Source organism: Chiloscyllium plagiosum, unplaced genomic scaffold (assembly GCF_037043375.1).
Source record: "Chiloscyllium plagiosum isolate Xiang-an unplaced genomic scaffold, Cpla_swu_hap1 HiC_scaffold_12, whole genome shotgun sequence".
Lineage (NCBI taxonomy): Eukaryota > Metazoa > Chordata > Chondrichthyes > Orectolobiformes > Hemiscylliidae > Chiloscyllium > Chiloscyllium plagiosum.
Genome location: NW_028270150.1, coordinates 73,878,960 through 73,898,109, shown reverse-complemented (window position 1 = coordinate 73,898,109; position 19,150 = coordinate 73,878,960). Strand labels below are relative to the sequence as shown.

Sequence of the window (19,150 nt, the reverse complement as noted above, 5' to 3'; positions counted from 1 at the left end):
ACCGGGTGGATGTGGAAAGGATATGGTCTCTTGCGAGAGAAACTAGAACAAGGGGTCATAATTTAAAAATAAAGGTTCACTTGCTTAAGGCAGATGCAAGGAAAAACAATCTCTTCGAGTGTTGTGAATCTTTGGAATCAGGCATTTGATGCAAAATCTTTAAATATTTTTAAGGCCGGGGTAAATAGATCCTTGATTATTAGAGGGATGAAAGAGTATGGGAGGATTGCAGGAATGTAGCGTGAAGGTTAAATCAGATTAGCAGTGATCTTATTGCAGGGCAGGCTTGAAGGGCTGAGTTGTCTACTCTTGCCCTTTGTTTGTATGACTCCCTGGTGAGAATTCAGGATTTTAGTATTACCTTTAAAATAAGTTATTGAGGGATTATTTCCCAATTTCTTGTGTCCTGTGAGAGTCTCACACACAAGCAGCTGAAACTCAACAGTTTGAATATTTGTAACCCCTACTCATCCAATTGGTCATTTAAATTGCAAATTTTCTCTGCAGGATTCCAAAGTCAGAAATTTGTCCCAATAACAATTAGCGGTGATGAAAAAAATGCTCTCTTTTTCTTAACTGATGATAAATGAAAGCTCATTCACAAATACTGATAGTAGTCTGAAGTTGATAGAGTAACGGATGAATACATTGACAAACCAATCCTTTTAAGAATAAAAATCATGTTTTGTGATTGTCCCTATTCCAGACTTTATGACAACAAGGAAGGCAGATATGCTATATATTTAGTGGCACAATGGCTCAGTGGTTAGCACTGCTGGGTTCAATTGCAGCCTTGGGTGATTGTGTAGAGTTTGCACTTCCTCCCCACATATGTGTGGGTTTCCTTTGGATGCTCTGGTTTCCACAGTACAAAGATCTGTAGGTAAAGTGGATTGACCATGGTAAATTGCAGGCTAGGTGGGTTAGCCATCATAAATGTAGGGTTACGGTGATAGGGTGGGAAGCTGGGTCTTGGTGCGATGCTCTTTGGAGGGTCAGTGCAAACTCAATGGGCCAAATGACCTATTTCTACACTGTAGGGATTCTATGATTTTATGGTCTGTTCTCAAAAGGTTTCATACAAGACTCAAATTAAATTTTGCAACTTTGTTGTATATTATTTTTAAGGCCCTAGTTAACGGTGTTTTTGTGTCAATTATTTTAATTAAGTCACTAATGACCTGATTATTTTTAAATTGATTTAGCTTCCAATTTCATTTATGTAACCTTATGAAAAGTCTTGTTTATAAGACCACTAAAGTGCTGGCCTAAATTAACCTAAGCACATTGTTTTGTATCTTATTTCCAATGGAAAAAGGAGCATCAGTGTTGTTTGATTTCTAAGAAAATATCTTGCAGATTGATTTTTACCGTGGAACTGGAAGCCTTTTAAGCTATATTCCTAATGACCTTACCTGCAAATATACCATGGTTACGGAGAACTTTCATTGGTGGAGTGTGAATATTGTGTTTATAATTTTCTAGGATTGGACCAATCATTAGGTTCTCACCAATGGGAAGGATGTATGTGGACCCACTGAGTTACATATTGTCACCATTCCTAGCTACCTGACAATCATGCAGAATCTCAAAATTGAAAAGACTGGAGTCTTGTTCTGATCCTTGTTTGTAAGTACAAATCCTTAAGATCTATGTAGAAGACCCAACTTTCTCAAACCATTACTTGAACAGTAGTGGATAGAGTTAACGTTTTTTAATACTTCCATTTTCAGTAGCAATGATAGGCCCAAGATGGCCCACATTTCCATTGACTTTCAGAAAATCAAAAAAAAGGAAATGGTCTTTATTGGAGAACGACCGGCTGTAGCAGTGCCTGCACTGTTTTACACTACATAACAACTTCAGTAGAACCTTACCAGACATAACTGAATCACACTTTACATCTTTCAAGGGAACCTTGAAAATCAAAGCATCCTTTAATTTGTTTCTCCAGGAGACCTACTCATGAGCAGCAAAAATATCTATACAGTGTGCTATGCTGGCTAGCATAAGAAAATCCACTGGTTTAACATAATCATATTACTATAGAATTATCTAATTATCACATTCGGAAATTTCTGCAGTCAACTAGCTCATGTGGAGGTGAAATCTGGTTCAGGATGTTGAGGATCATCTATCGATGCATCTAGCATGTCCAGAGAAATGCCAGAGGTTGGTAAAATTGCATCTGCTCCCTCAGGCACCAACAATGAAAGTATGAACTGCCAGTTTTGTGGATATTCATGCTATTTCAGGATCATACTCTTCAATCATGAGAGGACCCACAAACGACAATGAAAGTACTTATAGATTGGACATCCTTGAACAATGGAGAATCTACCGTTGGTATTATTATACTGAGGAAGTATGCTAAGAAAATCTTCCTAATTCCATCTCCTAATACTTAAATAATAGCAAAGCTGTTTTGGACCTCATCCACCATTCTTGCTTGCTGAAGATTATCAATTTGGACAATATTAAAAAGGTCAAATCATTCTTCAGCACTTATTCATCAAATATTCTGTATGATTGAATATAATTCCTGATGCTTTGCAAAATAAAATACCAGGGGTCAGAACTTTGAAATGCAACTTAATTGCTCTTGGCACATATTTTCAAGAATTTGAGACATTTACACAAATCAGCAGTTATTTAAGAAATGTGAATCTATAATGCAGGATGAATTTATCCAGTCCTTGGAGAAATGCAAGTTAATTAAGACCAGTCAGCACGGATTGTAAAGGACAGACCATATGTCACAAGAGACATCACCACATACACCCCCTCCAATCCACTCATCATCCCGATTTGGAAATGTATCACTATTCCTTCACTGTCGCCTAGTCAAAGTGCCTGGAATTATCTCCCTGAGGGCATTATGGGCCAACCTTCAGCATGTTGACTGCAGCAGTTCAAGAAGGCAGCTCACCATCACTTTCTCAACGGCAACTAGGGACAGCTAATAAAAGCTAGCCAGCCAACGACATCCACGCCCCACGAGTGAATAAAAAACAAGTGAGAATTTGCATATGAAATTATGCTCTATTTACTCATTTGATAATGTAGTATGAGTGAATGGTTGGGGCCAAATGAATTTCTTTCACTCATACCAACAGTAACTGAGAGAACACAGAAATAAAAATAGTAGGCAAATAGTTAATTTAAAAGCAGAAAATCCTGGAATGACTTTGACATGTTACAAGAAAGTAGCAGTTAAATGTTGGGTGTACAAAATGTCTTTCATACTCTGTTAAGAAATGTTGAAGAAAGAAAGCTGTCTCATTAATACTTGCTTTAGTTTTGAGACTACTTCCTTAAACTGAAAGGAGGATATTGTAGAAATTTGAAAAGATAGACCAGTTGATGAAATGTTCAGATGGATGGCATGGCAGGGTTAAGTCCAACTTAGAGAAATGTAAGGTTCAGTAGGAAGACCATGGAGAGACGATTTGAAAAGTAAGTTACAATTCTATAGTGAAGCCAGGAGTAGCCAGGCTGGCAAAAGAAACAAAAGCAATACACGAAGGTTCTCTTTCATGCAGTGAGTGGTTAAGGTCTGTAATGCAGTGCCTCAGAGGTGGAGGCAGGTTCACCTGAAACAGAGACGTTGAGGGTTATGTGAAAAGGATTATTGTACAGGGCTATGGGAGAAAGCAGGAGAATGGTACTAGGTGAAATTCTGATTCAGAGAGACAGTGCAGACACATTGAGCCAAATGGTCCTCTTCTATGATTTAACAATTCTGTGATTCTGTGATTTATTGCAAACTTAAAAGCCTATTCTCTGTTCTGGTAAATTTTCTTGTTAGCTTTTTCAGTTCTTCTGATGCATGTTTGAGCTGGATCATTTTCCTTCTGGAATCTAAAATAGGGAAATTGGCAAACAGGAATTTGAAGCATGAGTAGGCCATTTGGCCTTTGAGCCTGTCCTATTATTCAGTAAGATCATGGGTGACTTTGTGGTGTTCTCAGCTCCTCTCCTATCTGTACCTCATAACCCTTGACTTTGATGTCTAGCGGAAATCTACCTAACTCAGCCTAGAATAGATTTAAAGGCACAACATGCTGGGAAGAGAATTCAATATACTGACAATCACTGAGAGAAAAATGTTCTCCTCGTCACTGCCTTCATAAGGGGGTAATCTTATGCTTAAACCATATCCCCTAGTTTCAATCTCCATCATAAGTGGCGACATCCTCCAGCTATCCACTCTGTCAAGTGTCATGTAGATCGTATAGGTTTCAATGAAAGCACCTCTGATTCTTTCTAATTCCAATGAGTATAGATCTAAAGTGTTCAACCTTTCTTCATAAGTTAAGTATTTTGTCCCAGGAATGAGTCAAGTGAACATTTGCTTTTAAAGCAATTTTTTTTTCAAATCAGTAGACTAAAACTGTAAGCAGTATTCCAGATGTTCATTGATGCTTTATATAACAGTAGCAAAATTTCTATATTCTTTTATATTCCATTCTGCTCACCATAAATAATATCAACAACATTCCATTCAGTTTTTAATCAATTGTTGTACCTGTGCACTAACATTTTGCGATTCAACTGCAAGGACAGCTAAATCTATCTGCAGCACTGAATTTTGCAATTTCCCTACATTTAAATAATAAATTGCTTTTCTATTCTTCCTGCCAAAATGGACACAATCACATGTACTCCATCTGCCAAACTTTAGCCCACTCACAATCTGTCTAGACCCTTTGTAAACAAACTATCTCTACTTGACAACTTACTTACCTACGCACCTACCCATGGTAAAATTAGCTGCTATATGTTCAGTCCCTCATCCAAATAATTGATTTAGATTTTAAATCATTGATTTAAATGGTTGATTCATATAGCACTCCACAACTGCCAACCTGAGAAACATGCTTTCATCTTTTTTCTCTGCTTTCTTTTAGCTAACCAATCTTTTATCCAGGCTAATATATTGCCTCCTATACCATGTGCTAATTGCTTCTGCAAAAGTTGATGCAATAGCTTATCCAATGCCTTTTGGAAATCCTAGCATACCTCTTCTTCAGTCCCCTCTATCCTTTGTAAATGTTAATTTATCAAAATATTCTAATGGCGAAGTTACATATTATTTTCCTTTCACAAATCCAATTTGTTTCTGTTTGATCACATTGTGATTTCCTTTCTATCTTGCTATAAACTGATTAATAATGGATTCTATTTCTGTCCCTATGAGAGACATAAGACTAACTAATCTACAGTTTCCTGCTTTCTGCCTTCTCTTTTCCTGAATACATTTATTACATTTTCCAATCCACTAATCCTTCCAGAGCCAATGCTTCTACCATTAGTGCTGCCATTTCATTGAAGGCGCCAGCATATAGGCCATCCAGTCCTAAGAGCTGCTCAGTCTTTGGGTCCAATTGAGCACATTTTCCTTGGTGTTGATAATTATTTAAATTTTATGTCTCCTATAGCCATTTGATAGAAAAAAATTCCAAGGTAATTGTCAAAATCTGCTAATATGAAGACAGACAAAACATTTGTTTAAAGCCTTCACTTTCTTATTTTACCATTTCCCTACACACACCCCTCAGAGGACTAACACTAGCTTCCCCTGTTTTCCTGCTTAAATACTTGCTCAAATTCTACCAGCTCTTATGCTTCTATCGAGCTTTATTATCAATTTAGTCATGCTTTGCTCATCCTTGAAGTTTCCCCAAACATCTGACACACCATTAATCTTTTTCAAACTAGTACAGTGTTTATTTTTAAGATTGCTACTATTCTATGTTTATGAATACTTTCTAAAGAACCATTCTTTCTCTGCGGTAATAATTTTGTTCAGAATGTATTTCGTACCTTTACCACATTGACGTCATGCAAATATTATCAGAACATTTAATACATGAGCTTGCTGAGAAAATGTTTAATTCTTGTAATGTAATCAACTCAAATGATTTTCATAAGAAAAAAAAGTTCATTCCCGGACCTTTTGGAAACGAGAGAGAGAGGAATGTGGAGAGTTGTGTGCAAACATAAGAGAACAAGAGATAGTGTGAGAATGAGTGTTTAAACCTCTGCAGCATCTGTTCAACCAATCCTTAAGGAAAACAGGAAAAGTACCAAAAACTGAATGCAATGTTTCGTGGCACCGTGGCACAGGGGTGGCACAGTGGTTAGCACTGCTGCCTCACTGAGCCAAAGACCCGCGTTCAATTCCCACCTCAGGCCTCAGTTTGCATATTCTCCCCGTGTCTGCGTGGGTTTCCTCCGGGTGCTCCGGTTCCTCCCACAGTCCAAAAATGTGCATATTAGTTGAATTGGCCACGCTAAATTGCGTTAGGTGAAGGGGTAAATGTAGAGGAATGGGTCTGGGTGGGTTGCTTTTCAGAGGGTCGGTGTGGACTTGTTGGGCCGAAGGGCCTGTTTCCACACAGCAAGTAATCTAATCTAATCTAATTTAAGTAATCTAATCTAATCTAATTTAATAAAGTACTATTTAAGAGGTTCATGAAAAAGACAAAAGCACATGAAATTAATCAGAAATTGTGATGGGGCATGTTTGAAATCCAGATAGTGAAATGTAACAGCAGAATAAAATCACTTAGACTGGAAGCATAATTCACCAGGACCTGGGCCAGGTCAACTCTTAATAATTTTGATATGCGTGATGTGACTTTAACAATTAGAGAATATTAACCAAATTTGCTGGTGATTAGATGCAATGGTAAACTGTGTTGAATATGAAGATGAAGAAAATCTACATAAAAGTATTGGATAAGCCATAATGCTTGGTAGATGAGTGACAGAAACAACTTAATGTGGAAAATGCAAAATAATATAAGGAAATAAATAGAATTCAAGTTGCAAAATCTATAAATGTGGCTAGTGGAATGTCCCATGGATCAATGCTCAGACCTCAGCTATTAACAACCTATAAACTTCGTATGGAGTGACTGAACATATGTAGTCAACTTTGTGTTGATGTAAAGATAGGCAAGTTGTGAGGAGTGCGAAAGCTGTCTGCAAAAGGATATAGATAGGGTCAGTGACTGGGAAAATCTTTGGTAGATGAAGTTTAATATGAGAAAATTTGAGGTTGTTCACTTTGATGGAAAGAAAAGTAGAATATTATTTAATGGAGAGAAACTTCAGAATGCTATGGTACAGAGGACTCAGGGTGTCTGTACACAAGAAGCACAAAAAGTTAGCAAGCAGGAACACAGGAAAGCAAATGGAATGTAAACTTTAGTGCAAGGGGAATGGAGTTTAAAAGGTGGAAGCCTTGCTACAACTGAGACGACACCTAAAATATTATATATCATTTTGGTTTCCTTATGTAATACTTGCATTGGAGGCAGTTCAGAAGAAGTTCAATAGGTTGGTACCTGGAACAAAGGGGTTGTCTTACAAAAATAGATCAACTTCATGAGAAGTTAGAAGAATGAGAAGTATTATATTGAAATATAGAAATTTCCGAGTGGGTTTAACAGGGTAGATGTTGAGAAAATGTAATTCCTCAAGGGGGAAGCTAGAACTAGGTACAATTTCAAAACAAAGGGTCTTCCATTTAAGATGGATATCAGAAATAATGTTAATCTCTCAAAGGTTGTTACCCCAAAAGCAGTGGAGATTGAATCATTGAATACATTTAACAGAAGGCAGATTTTTGATTGACAAGAGAGTCAAGAGTTAATGAGGGAAGGAGACATGGTAAGTGTAGCTGAAGCCACAATTAGTTCAGCCATGGCCTTACTGAATACTAAAATAGGCTCAGGAATCCAAATGGTCTGATCCAACTCCTATTTTTATGTTTTTATGTTCTTAAATGGAGTACACAAACTGCATTATCCAATGTACAAAGATATACAAGTCAGTAAAAGTCAGCAAGTAATGGAACAAACTTCAAAGGTTTAACACAAAAACTCCTGGTGTTGCATTTAGATATGTGTAATGCATATGGTATAAATATGACGTTTATAAAGTTTTTAGGTATTTTGACTGCTCTGACTACTGCTGGCAACACTCCTTGGTGACTCGAAGGTTAAAGGTTAAAGAGTGAGGAGGGTGTTGGGTGGAATCACTAGTTGGAAGGTGCAAGAAGTTAAAATCTGGAGACAATGACAAAAACGGCTATGCTGATCACGGTTACAGTCAGTCTCCAATTTTCACAGAGAGGTGTTATGATGAGAAGGGTTATAACTAATTATACTTTAAACTGTGCACTTAATTCCATGATAAAATGGAATTGGGAGCCTAGGAGGTAATTTCTATCTCGTTATAACATCATGTGATTCATGTTGCCATGGAGATGAGCTTTGGAATTGGAAGCATACAAAGAAAATCAGTCATATCTATTGCAGGGTTTCTAATATAGACCTAAAACTCTCAGACAGAAGTCAGTGTGCAACCCTCTCAGCAGTGAACCGTGGGAGATGGAGATAGCCAGTCCTCAACTGAAGCAGACAAAATACTGATTTTATTCTTCACCATGCAGAATGAGGTGGGAGCTACCGCTCAGTCTGAAAAGATCGAGTTCAAGAGGATTTAAAGGCAGTTGGAAAGGTCACTTAATGGGCTAGAAGGAATAAATCTCCTCTGTAATTCTTACAGTGAAAGTAAGTTCTATGATTAGAAGTTATCCAGCTGGGAAAAGGAAAGAAAACAGGCCTTTGGAAATGGAGAATAGTTTTGGACTGATTCTGAGCCATCTGATGAGGAAGCAGCGCTTCGAAAGCTAGTGCTCCCAAATAAACCTGTTGGATTATAACCTAGTGTTGTGTGATTTTTAACTTTGTCCACCCCAGTCCAACACCGGCACCTTCACATCATGTACGATTTTTGGCAGTGTTAAAGGTCACATGGGGAACCTTTACAACAGTTTAGAGTAAAGGTTGCCAATAAAAATAGCATTCAGTTAATGTTGTTTTTAGCTTGTTATTCATGTGAATGTCTTAAAACTGGAGACCATGTTGTCATGGTCCTTGCAGTCATTCACTGAAAATTCAGGGCTGTCATATAAAATCAGAAAGTTTACGCGTACTAGTTAGTTAGATTGAAGTTAGAGTATGATGTATAGTTTTGGACATTCCTTTAGAGGAAGAAGAAGAATCAAAGGAGAAATTCTAGTATAGATTTATTTGAATCTCACTTGGAACATGGAATTATAATTGTGAGATTTTATTTTCCTACTACAACTGAAAAGATTTAAGTCTTCAAGAAAATGAAACAAGGTGACACGTAGAGGACATTTAAATGAGAAAATGGGACTCTTCACATAGAAGATGTTTATGATGCAGAACTCTCTATACAAGCCATTGAATAAAAACAGAGACTATTAATTTGAGAAATATTTAAAAATCATGGGGAATATGAAATTACATTATTGATCACGTGAGGAAAAATATTAGCACAAACTTAATGGGCCGAATGACCTGTAATATTTCATGGTTCTATTAACATAAAGAATGCACAGAGCAAAAAAAACATTTCCCCAATCAGACCTTTTCTATCTGCAAATGTATTTTTTAATATAATTTATAGACTGGACCTCATTATTTAATCTGCTAAATGAGAAAAACAAGCTACATTGAATCACCAATTCCCAAAGATACGCAATTAAATTCTAGAATATCGATCTAACATTATGGCATATCTCTTAACATGTAGTTGCAAAGGCACAGTGGCCCAGGAATAATTGTTTACGACAGAATATTTGATCATGTCTCTTCATAATTATCCTTATCCTTCCTTTCGCCACTGGAAACAGACTCATCTCAGTAAATATGGAGGTATACAATGTTAGTTGTATCCTGGCTGCCAATTATATCATTTAATTTCTAAAGATTCCTCGGCAAATTTGCAAAGTTGGCAAAACTCCATTAATTTTTCTTTGGATTGATGCCACTTTAGAGTTAGATCAGTGTGAAAATCATAGCAAAAACAAAGTAAACTCTAGTTGAACTGAATTATATGAAGCTGAACAACATCTGTTTGCTTGCTTATGAGTTATGAGCATCACTGCCAAGACTAGTATTTGTTACCCATCCCTAACTGCCCTTGCAAAGTTTTAATAGAGATTATGGTTTTGGAGGAAAGAAAGCACATGAATTTCATAGCAGATCATTTATTTTATAAATTCAATCCTTATTAGTAAAGCCTCCCTCAATTTATTATTTACATAAGATTTGCTACAATCAACACAAACCTACTGTTTTCTAATTAAATTAAATATATATCAATAATGCAACATTTCTCACAGAGATTTTGTCAGCTCAGAATAAAACATGTGCACATTGCTGCTGTTGAATGACATTCGAACAATTCTGGGTTTATTGCCAGATAAATTAATCAGAATTACCAAGACAGTATAATGCATTGAAATATTTATACAAAAACAAGCTATGTATACGTAGCAGAAGTAATATTCCAGCTAATTGGATTAGGAGTGTGACTTAACCATATAAATTGGTGAAGATTTTAATGACATATTAAAATCATAAGACGAGTTAGGTATGTAGTATTGCTTGTACATTCAGTTACACACCTGTACTATCTTCATAAACTACAGTGATTGTCTTCCACTTGTAGTATTGCACCAAGTCCAAGATAGCTCGACTAATAGATGTATATTCTGGATAAAGATTAACGTAGAATGATTCCTTCTGATCCACAATGCGATGTTTCCAACGTGTCTGAATGTGTGGAACTTCCATTGCGTTAGAGATAGACTGTACTGCACTTATAGAAGAACTGTGAGATGGTCCAAATACGGCTGCTACTCCAAGTGTGAGCTGATCACAAGCTAGTGGATTTAAAAGAAACAGTTAAGTTTTATTATAAATCTGACACATTCTTTCTAATTGAAAATCAAGCTTTTTCAAGGATATAGTTTCAGAAACTAATAACTTGAAATAAAAAGCACTGACCTCTCCTGGAAGCTTCAAAGCTGTCATAAAGATTGATTCTTTGTACATCATATGTCAGGGTGGTATTAGGCATTAATGTTTTATTTCTGTTTATACTAGTGATTGCAAATTTGAAGGCCATCTCTTCAATGCTAACCGGCTCATTTTCGGTAGTTTCAAAAATACCTCCTAAAAGAAACCAGATAAACATTTTCAACATGGGCTTTTCTACTTTTTGTGAAAGAAGTGACATGCATTTCGTTACAGCGGTGTAATTATAGTTTTATACATCTTGCAAAGAGACTAATCTTTTGTCGTGGACACAAGGAGCCTAAAATGATGACTCGCAGGGTTCACATGACTGTCGACTGTTGATTCACTTCAGTTAGAAATACTTACTGTCCTGTGTCATGTCAGACAGCAAATACTCAGTTGGAACCAAACTGGGGTACATTAGCCCTAACTGAGTTGGAAAAAATTAAAAATTAATTTGGAGTTTAAAGTCTATGAACAGGAGCAAGGAAAGCCTCAACAAGAAAGGGAACAGTTAGAGCAGCAAGTTGAAGAAAAGGAGCTAGAGTTCCAAGACAATGAAAAGGTGCTAGAGTTTCAGGCCCTGAAAGAAATGTAAGAATGAGGAGAGAAAAAAAGGGACAGGGAATTCTAACCAGGCAAGTTGGAACTGGAGCTGCAAGCTCACAGAATTAGAAGCTAGACAACTTGAAGCTGCAAGGAAGAATCTCACTCTGCCTAATAATAGCCTAAAAGGCCATGACACTGAAACAGGCTTCAAAGACATAAAATTCCCCATATTCCAAAGATGTGCAAGTTAGGTGGATTGGCCATGCTAAATTGTGCACAGTATTTGGGGATGTGCAGGCTGTGTGGATTAGCCATGGGAAATGCGAGGTTACAGGGATGGGATGGGTCTAGGTGGAATGCTCTTCAGCGGGTCGGTGTGGACTCGATAGGCTGAATGGCCAGCTTCGACGCTGAAGGGATTTATGATTCTATGAAATTCAAAGACAGAGACATTGAATCCTTCCTCACAGCTTCAAAAACGTAGGATAGACCATGTTTACCCCAAAAATATGTGGATACTGATGATCTCGGTTCAGTTCATAGGAAAATCTCAAGAGATCTTTTCCACCTTATCTCCTGAATTGATTGCTGTTTTCAGACAAACTAAGGAGACAAGCTGTACTTACGAACTTGTGCCAGAAGCACAGCAGCAGGCATGAAATTCATGTAAGAAACCTATACAAATATATCTGGGATTTGAAAGAATCAAACAAAATTGTGTTCAACTGATGGATACGATATCTAAAAATAGAACATGCTTGATGAGGGTGAAAAGAGAACTGGTGTTAGGTGAGTACAAAAATTGTCTCTGACAATAATAACACATTCCTGAAGAACAAAGTTACCTCTACATAGGTAGCTGCTGTAATGGCCAAGGACTTTGAACTAAATCACTCCATTGAATCAGAGCAGGCCTAAGCCGTGGGTCTATATCAGCAGGGAAAAGAGAAAATGGAAACAGAAGGAAAGGAGCTCAATCGTATTGGGAAAAAGAGCAAGGAAGCAAAGTGGCAAGACCAATCGCCAAATTTTGAAAGGAAAAATGTAGGCAGCAGAGTTACAGGGCCATACTGTCTGATCCAACATCACCTAAAGGAGCATTGCTGGCATATATAGAAAATCACAGGTAACATTTCAGCACAACCCATATCCATTGCTACAAATATAGTCACTCTGTGTATAAATACCAAAGGAAGGTACAGAAGCTACAGGACTTCATGCAAAAGAGAAAGAACACCCTATGCTTCTGGAGAACAGAGACATTGCTTGCTTGCAGAGACTGCTGGCAGGGGAAGTTGAGGTTTTCCCATATAGGGCAAATTCAAGCATGTTAGTTGAAGGATTAACCGAACAAGGTGTTGAGGTACCATTAGTGAAAATACATTTGAAGACTGAACTCATTACTAGGCTGGTGTCAGTCGAGATGATCTGAAATTTAATTATGCCAGAAGTCAATAATTTGCTTGGAAATGACCTGAAAGGCTAGATAGTGCTACCTCCCCAAAATCTCCATGCAAACCCAGAACTCCAACTTCAGCCAGAATTCATAAAGTTGCAGATGGCTGGAAAGAGTTCAGAAACTCTGTAGGAGACAATACAATAAAGGTAGGTGAGAGTGCAATGAACGAAATTAAACAGCGACAAGAAAAATTCTCAAGCAAGACAACAGACAGCGAGGGAAATGTCCTACTTAGTCAAACAACCTGCAGGAAGTCACTTGGCAAGTAGGAGGGTCAAAGCCATTGAATGGAAAGAGACAGCCATCATCTGTCAGTGTTGAGTTCCCAATTAAAGCAGCAGAAATGGAGACAACTGGACTGAGACCAGAAGGGCTATTTAAAACTTCCATGATTGGGATAAGATGATTTTCAAACTTAAAGACAGGCTCAAGATATTGGAGAAGATATTCAGAGCTACCTGTCCAGCTGAGAGTTTCCAATATTTTCTTTAATATATCAGATTTGTAGCATGTTATTGTCATCTCATAATTTCAGGTGTTCAATTTTCCTGGACTTCAATATGCTTCCACTGCATTTCCTTACTTTTCTGAAATTTACCTTTCTGAAATGATCAACCTTTCCTGAAGCGTTCAAGTGCTCAAGTTGAATGGAGTTATTGATGTGTGACCAGTCATGTTCATACTATCCAATCTCCACAGATCTAATTGTTTCAAACTCTCCCCCTCAAACAATTCTCTGTCTTTTCAGAACTGGAATCTACCATATGGTGCCTTTTCACCAATTTGAATTATTCTTTTAAACAAAGGAGCAGTGGTAATCGAGACACTGTGATCTGGCTAATGCAAGTTCTTTCTGGTAATATATTCAGTTGTCTCTCATGGAAAGTATGGTTTGATTTCTACATCCCTGCTCTTCTCAAATACATTACCCTAATTGAGTCAACTCCTGTTAATATTTCTCCATGTCAGTACACCATATATCTCTTTTGAACTTCAACTTCTCCTTATAAATATTATTCCTACTGTGTGGTGGCATTCAATACTCATCTTTCAGTTTCTATTTAAGCTGCACCTTTTTCTGAACCTGCTGTCATATTCTGCGGGTCACTGTGACTTTGTTGATGATGTCTACAATCTACAGTCATACTTCAAGTTACCTCATAAACAGGCACGTGCACTGTGTACAAATGTGTCCACTTCTCCCTTTCTTTCAGAATCAATAGCATACCAGACCGACCCTATGGCTGTTCATCTCTCTTGAAGCTTTAATTCTCCTAATATTCTTTAGTCATCCTCATCTGTTTCTGTTCGTTGATGGCTTTTACTGTTCCACTTAACAGCCTTTCCTTCCCTCCTGATCTTAACACTGGCCCAGGAAAATAGCTATTTATATTCAGCCGGTCCAAAAAAATCCATTCCCATTACTTTCTGCTTTCAGTCTTTTGGTTACTATCCAGACTGACAATTTTCCTTTAGTTTTGCATGTGGCATCATATATAAAAAAAAATTGATCACCCACAATAACTATAATTCTTACATCAATATTCTCAATTATTGCTCAAAGAAATCCAGTAAGCTTATCAGGCAGAACTTATTATTTTACAAAGCTGTGATCCCTATCCTAGATTAACCCAACTCTGAGCATACATGCAATACCTAATCTATGTCAGAATCTATTCTGCAGTCAAAATATTCAATTTCAAAATACATTAAAACCTCTACATTACATCGTAAGACAAAATCCTGCACCTCAACATCTACCTGCTTCAATGTCACCATATGGATTATTCATCTTTGAATCCCAAAGACCAAGCTAATACCTGAAACTTCCAATGACTGAAATAGTTTTTAAAAAGGGGAAAAAAAACATTTAAAATAGTCACGGGGTAACCTGACTCACATGGGGGTTGGCTAAGTTTCCCAAAATCAATGTGGATTAAGCAAAAGCCAGTCTGAACCAAAATTAACATTTTACCCAGAAGCATGGCAGGTGTGAAAAAACTCCGAGTTCCTACTTTGATTTATGAGAAACTTCATATGTTGGAAACATTGCCTACAATCACCAAGCCTGGACACAATGAACTCAATGGACAGAATGAACAAACAGGCTGCCGTTTCAAGAAACTCTCTTTTTGGCAGAGTTAAAAATCACACAACACCAGGTTATAGTCCAACAGCTTTAATTGGAAGCACACTAGCTTTTGGAGCGACGCTCCTTCATCAGCTGGTAGTGGAGGACTCCAGCCTAACACAGAATTTATAGCAAAAATTTACAGTGTGATGTAACTGAAATGATACATTGAAAAATTGATAGTCTGTTAAGCCTTTCATTTGTTAGGATACAGTGATAGTTTCTAAACATCATGGCATAGACAGAGAACACAGGGAGCCAACACCTTCAACATATTGTCGAGCTATCACCATTGTTAACAGCTAACCCGAGAATGCAACTTTTTAAAAAAAAGGTTTTGTGATTTACACATGAAAGAAGTGAAACTATCACTGTATCCTAACAGATGAAAGGCTTAACAGACTAAGCAATTTTTCAATGTATAATTTCAGTTACATGACACTGCAAATTTTTGCTATAAATTCGGTGTGTTACGATTGAGCCCTCCACTACCAGCTGATGAAGGAGCGTCGCTCCGAAAGCTAGTGTGCCTCCAATTAAAGCTGTTGGACTATAACCTGGTGTTGTGTGATTCTTAAGTTTGTACACCCTAGTCCAACACCGGCATCTCCGAATCTTTTTGGCAGAGCAGCGGAAATGGATATTAAAAGGCCGAACATAACACAGGTTGGAGGAAGAATTCCCTTTCTGTATCTCAAGAGGAAAAGCACCCATTAAAAGCAATGACTCCAAAGGTACATCAGGAAAACAAAAAAAAATTAAAAGTTAACAGCAATATTTGCTATAGACCAGGATTCTGGCTAACCAATCATGGTTAAAATCAGGGTAAAATCTTATTCCTCAAGTACACACAAGAATTCTAAGCTGTATAGTTCTTTTCCTTCCTTCTGTACTGTACATTACTCCCTTTTAACTTTGTACTGATGTGTATGCATGTGTATATGTATGTATGCGGGCTCATATGATTTCACAGAATCCACATCTTTATTATTTTTCTCAAGGTTAGCAAGTAAAAGGTTTGCTGTGTGCTGAAAAGAATGTAAATCTTTGTTATGACCAACAAAGAAGATGGACAAGAGGGAAGTCAGTTCACCATTTCTTATATGATCGTAACATTAAGGCGGTTCTATGAGAGACAGTTGCTATGTTAAAAGGTATGGAACTGCAGTTTGAAGGCGATGTGCACTTCCACTCCAAGGCAGCAGGGATGATTTGTTTTCTTTCGTGAGCTCTGTTTCAGCTACAACAACAAGATTACCTCTTACAATGTGAACTATTCAAACTTTACATTTAAAGAATCAATATTTCACAAACTCATGATTCAGGTTGAAAACGCAACTTTAAAGAGTGAAGCATAAAGGAAGCCATCAGATGTGGGTTGAAGCACCAATGTTGATTTAACTCAGATGCACCTGTTTCTTCGAGGAGAAAGTGAGGTCTGCAGATGCTGGAGATCAAAGTTGAAACTTTATTGCTGGAACAGCACAGCAGGTCAGGCAGCATCCAGGGAACAGGAGATTCGACGTTTCGGGCACAGGCCCTTCTTCAGGGCCTGTGCCCGAAACGTCGAATCTCCTGTTCCCTGGATGCTGCCTGACCTGCTGTGCTGTTCCAGCAATAAAGTTTCAACCTGCACCTGTTTCTTACCTACATCCATCTAGAACCAGATGGCTCTATCACATTGATTTTGAAAGTTTTCCAAGAATGAAACACCTCACTGTGCTGGACTAAATATGGTTCTTTCAGTTCACTGTACCCTGACACACCAAACATTCTTGACTATCACCTCCCCATCTTCTGCACTTCCATTCATCTGTTATTTCCCGGCTGACAACATTCTCATCCACCTTTTTCCTTCACTTGAATGCCATGGACTTTTGAGTTGTGTCTGATCAGGTTAAGAAGTGAAAGCAGCAGGAAAAAATGAAAGGTGGCCAAACACAAACCCAACATAACTAACAAGATGACCAAGGATATTCAAACACTGGATACATTGATCAGATTAATGAACACCTGGCAGCACAACAGATGAATGAAGCAAACAGGAATGGCTGCTGCAAGCATGTCTGGGTCTCACACCACTCTATCACTATGTAATTTTAAGTTTAACTGCCCTTGTCCCTCATTCCTGACGTGATCATTTGATAGCTCCATCATGTCTATTAGAACTAGCCTAGCTAAGCTCATTCCCACTGCTCACAGAAAATCTTTTTCATACTGAGGATATCCTCCATTGCATTGTGTGGCACCATTACTATAGGATAGACTTCAAACAGATATAGAAACTCAAGACTATGCATTCATGAGGCGGTGTGTGGCTAGAGAACTTAGGGAAATAAATATTGATGTTATGAAAAGAGTTCATATTGCAGAAGAGGCAAGGTGGGAAGTCATACAGAACATAAAGATTGATAAATTTCCTGGACCTGATCAAATGTATCCCAGGACATTGTGGGAATTTAGGGATGAATTGCAGGGCTCTGAGCAAAAATATTTTTATCAACTATAAACACGATGAAGTACCAGAGGACTGGAGGGTGGTTAATGCTGTGTCATCGTTTAAGAAAGGCTGTAAGAAGAAGTCTGAAAACTATAGACCTGCGAGTTTGACTTTGGTGGTTGGTAAATTGGTGGAGGTGTTTCTGAATAATACAACTTACATGCATTTGCAGAGGCAAGACTAATACAGGATAATCAGCTTGGTTTTGTGCAAGGAAAATTATGTCTCACAAACTTGATTGAGTTCTTTAATAAAGTAATCAAAAAGGTTGTTGAGGGAGTGGTAGACATTGTATACTTGGACATCAGTAAAGCCTTTGACAATGTAGATTAATTAGTAAAGTTGGATTCAGGGTGAGCTTGCCAATTGAATAAAAAATTGGCTTTTTCGTAGGAAACAGAGAGTGTGGTGGAGGGTTGTTTTTTGAACTGGAGGCCTGTGACCAATGATGTTTCACAGGATCGGTATTGGATCCACTTTTGTTTGTCATTTGTATAAACGATTCAGATGAGAGTAAAGGAGACATAGTTAGTAAGTTTGCAGATGACACCAAAATTGGTGGTATAGCAGACAGTGAAGAAGGTTATCTAAGATCACAAAGAGATCTTGATCAATTGGGGCAATGGGCTGTGGAGTTTAATTTGAATAAATGTGAGCTATTGCATTTTGGTTATACAAACAAAGATAAGACTTATACAATAACTGGTAGGTTCCAGGGTAGTAATATAGAATAGAGACTCCTTGGGATTTAGGTATATAATTTTTTGAGATTTGACTCACAGATGAACAGAGTGATTAAAGAAAAGCATTTAGCACACTTGCCTTCATTGCTCAGACCTTTGAGGAAAAGGATTTGAGATGTCATGTTGAGGTTGTATAGGATGTTGGTAAGGCCTCTTCTGGAATACTATGTCCAGTTCTGATTCCCCAATTATTAAACTGGAGAGGCTTCAGAAAAGATTTACCAGGATGTTGCCTGGAATGGAGGACTTGGCATATAAATATAGACCAGAAAGGCTGGAACGTTTTTCACTGGAACATAGGAAGTTGAAGATTGACCTTATTGAGGTTTATAAAATCATGAGGGACAAGGGTAAGATGAATGAAAAGGGTCTTGTCCCTTGGGTGGAGAAGTTCAAACTATGAGGCATATTTTTAAGGTGAGAGAAGAAAGATTTAAAAAGGACATGAGGGTCAACTTTTTTTTTAAACACAAAGTAGTTCACGTGTGAAATGAACTGCCAAATAATGTGGTGAATGCAGGTACAATTACAACAGTTAAAAGACATTTAGATAAGTTCATGAATAGGAAAGGTTTGGAGGGATAAGGACTAAGCGCAGGCAAATGGAATTGGTTTAGTTTGGGAACATGATTGGTGTGGACTGTTTGGACCGAAAGGTCTTTCTCCATGTTGTATGATGCAATGACTAAGCAGAATTGAACTCAAACACAATCCGCAAGCTCACGGCCTAGCATTTCCCGAACCCTATTGTCACCACCATCACCATAAAAGCAGGGGTCAACAAGAACTGCAGACTGGCATTTGGCACCAGAGATATCTAAAAATTAGTTGTCAATCTGGTGAAGCTACAACAAGATTACT

The 19,150-nt window shown here is 37.7% G+C and overlaps 1 protein-coding gene across 5 annotated transcripts in view; it reads right to left on the bottom strand.

Moving 5' to 3' along the window:
- LOC122555053 (glutamate receptor ionotropic, kainate 1) overlaps window positions 1-19,150 on the bottom strand; it is a 321,843-nt gene that overhangs the window by 108,877 nt on the left and 193,816 nt on the right. For all 5 annotated transcript variants that reach the window (XM_043700697.2, XM_087992908.1, XM_043700698.2 and 2 more), the window contains exons 2-3: window positions 10,896-11,063; window positions 10,514-10,771 (exon numbers count right to left, since the gene is read on the bottom strand). In XM_043700697.2, coding sequence (XP_043556632.1) covers window positions 10,514-10,771; window positions 10,896-11,063 — 426 coding nt within the window. The remainder of the gene's footprint in view (window positions 1-10,513; window positions 10,772-10,895; window positions 11,064-19,150) is intronic.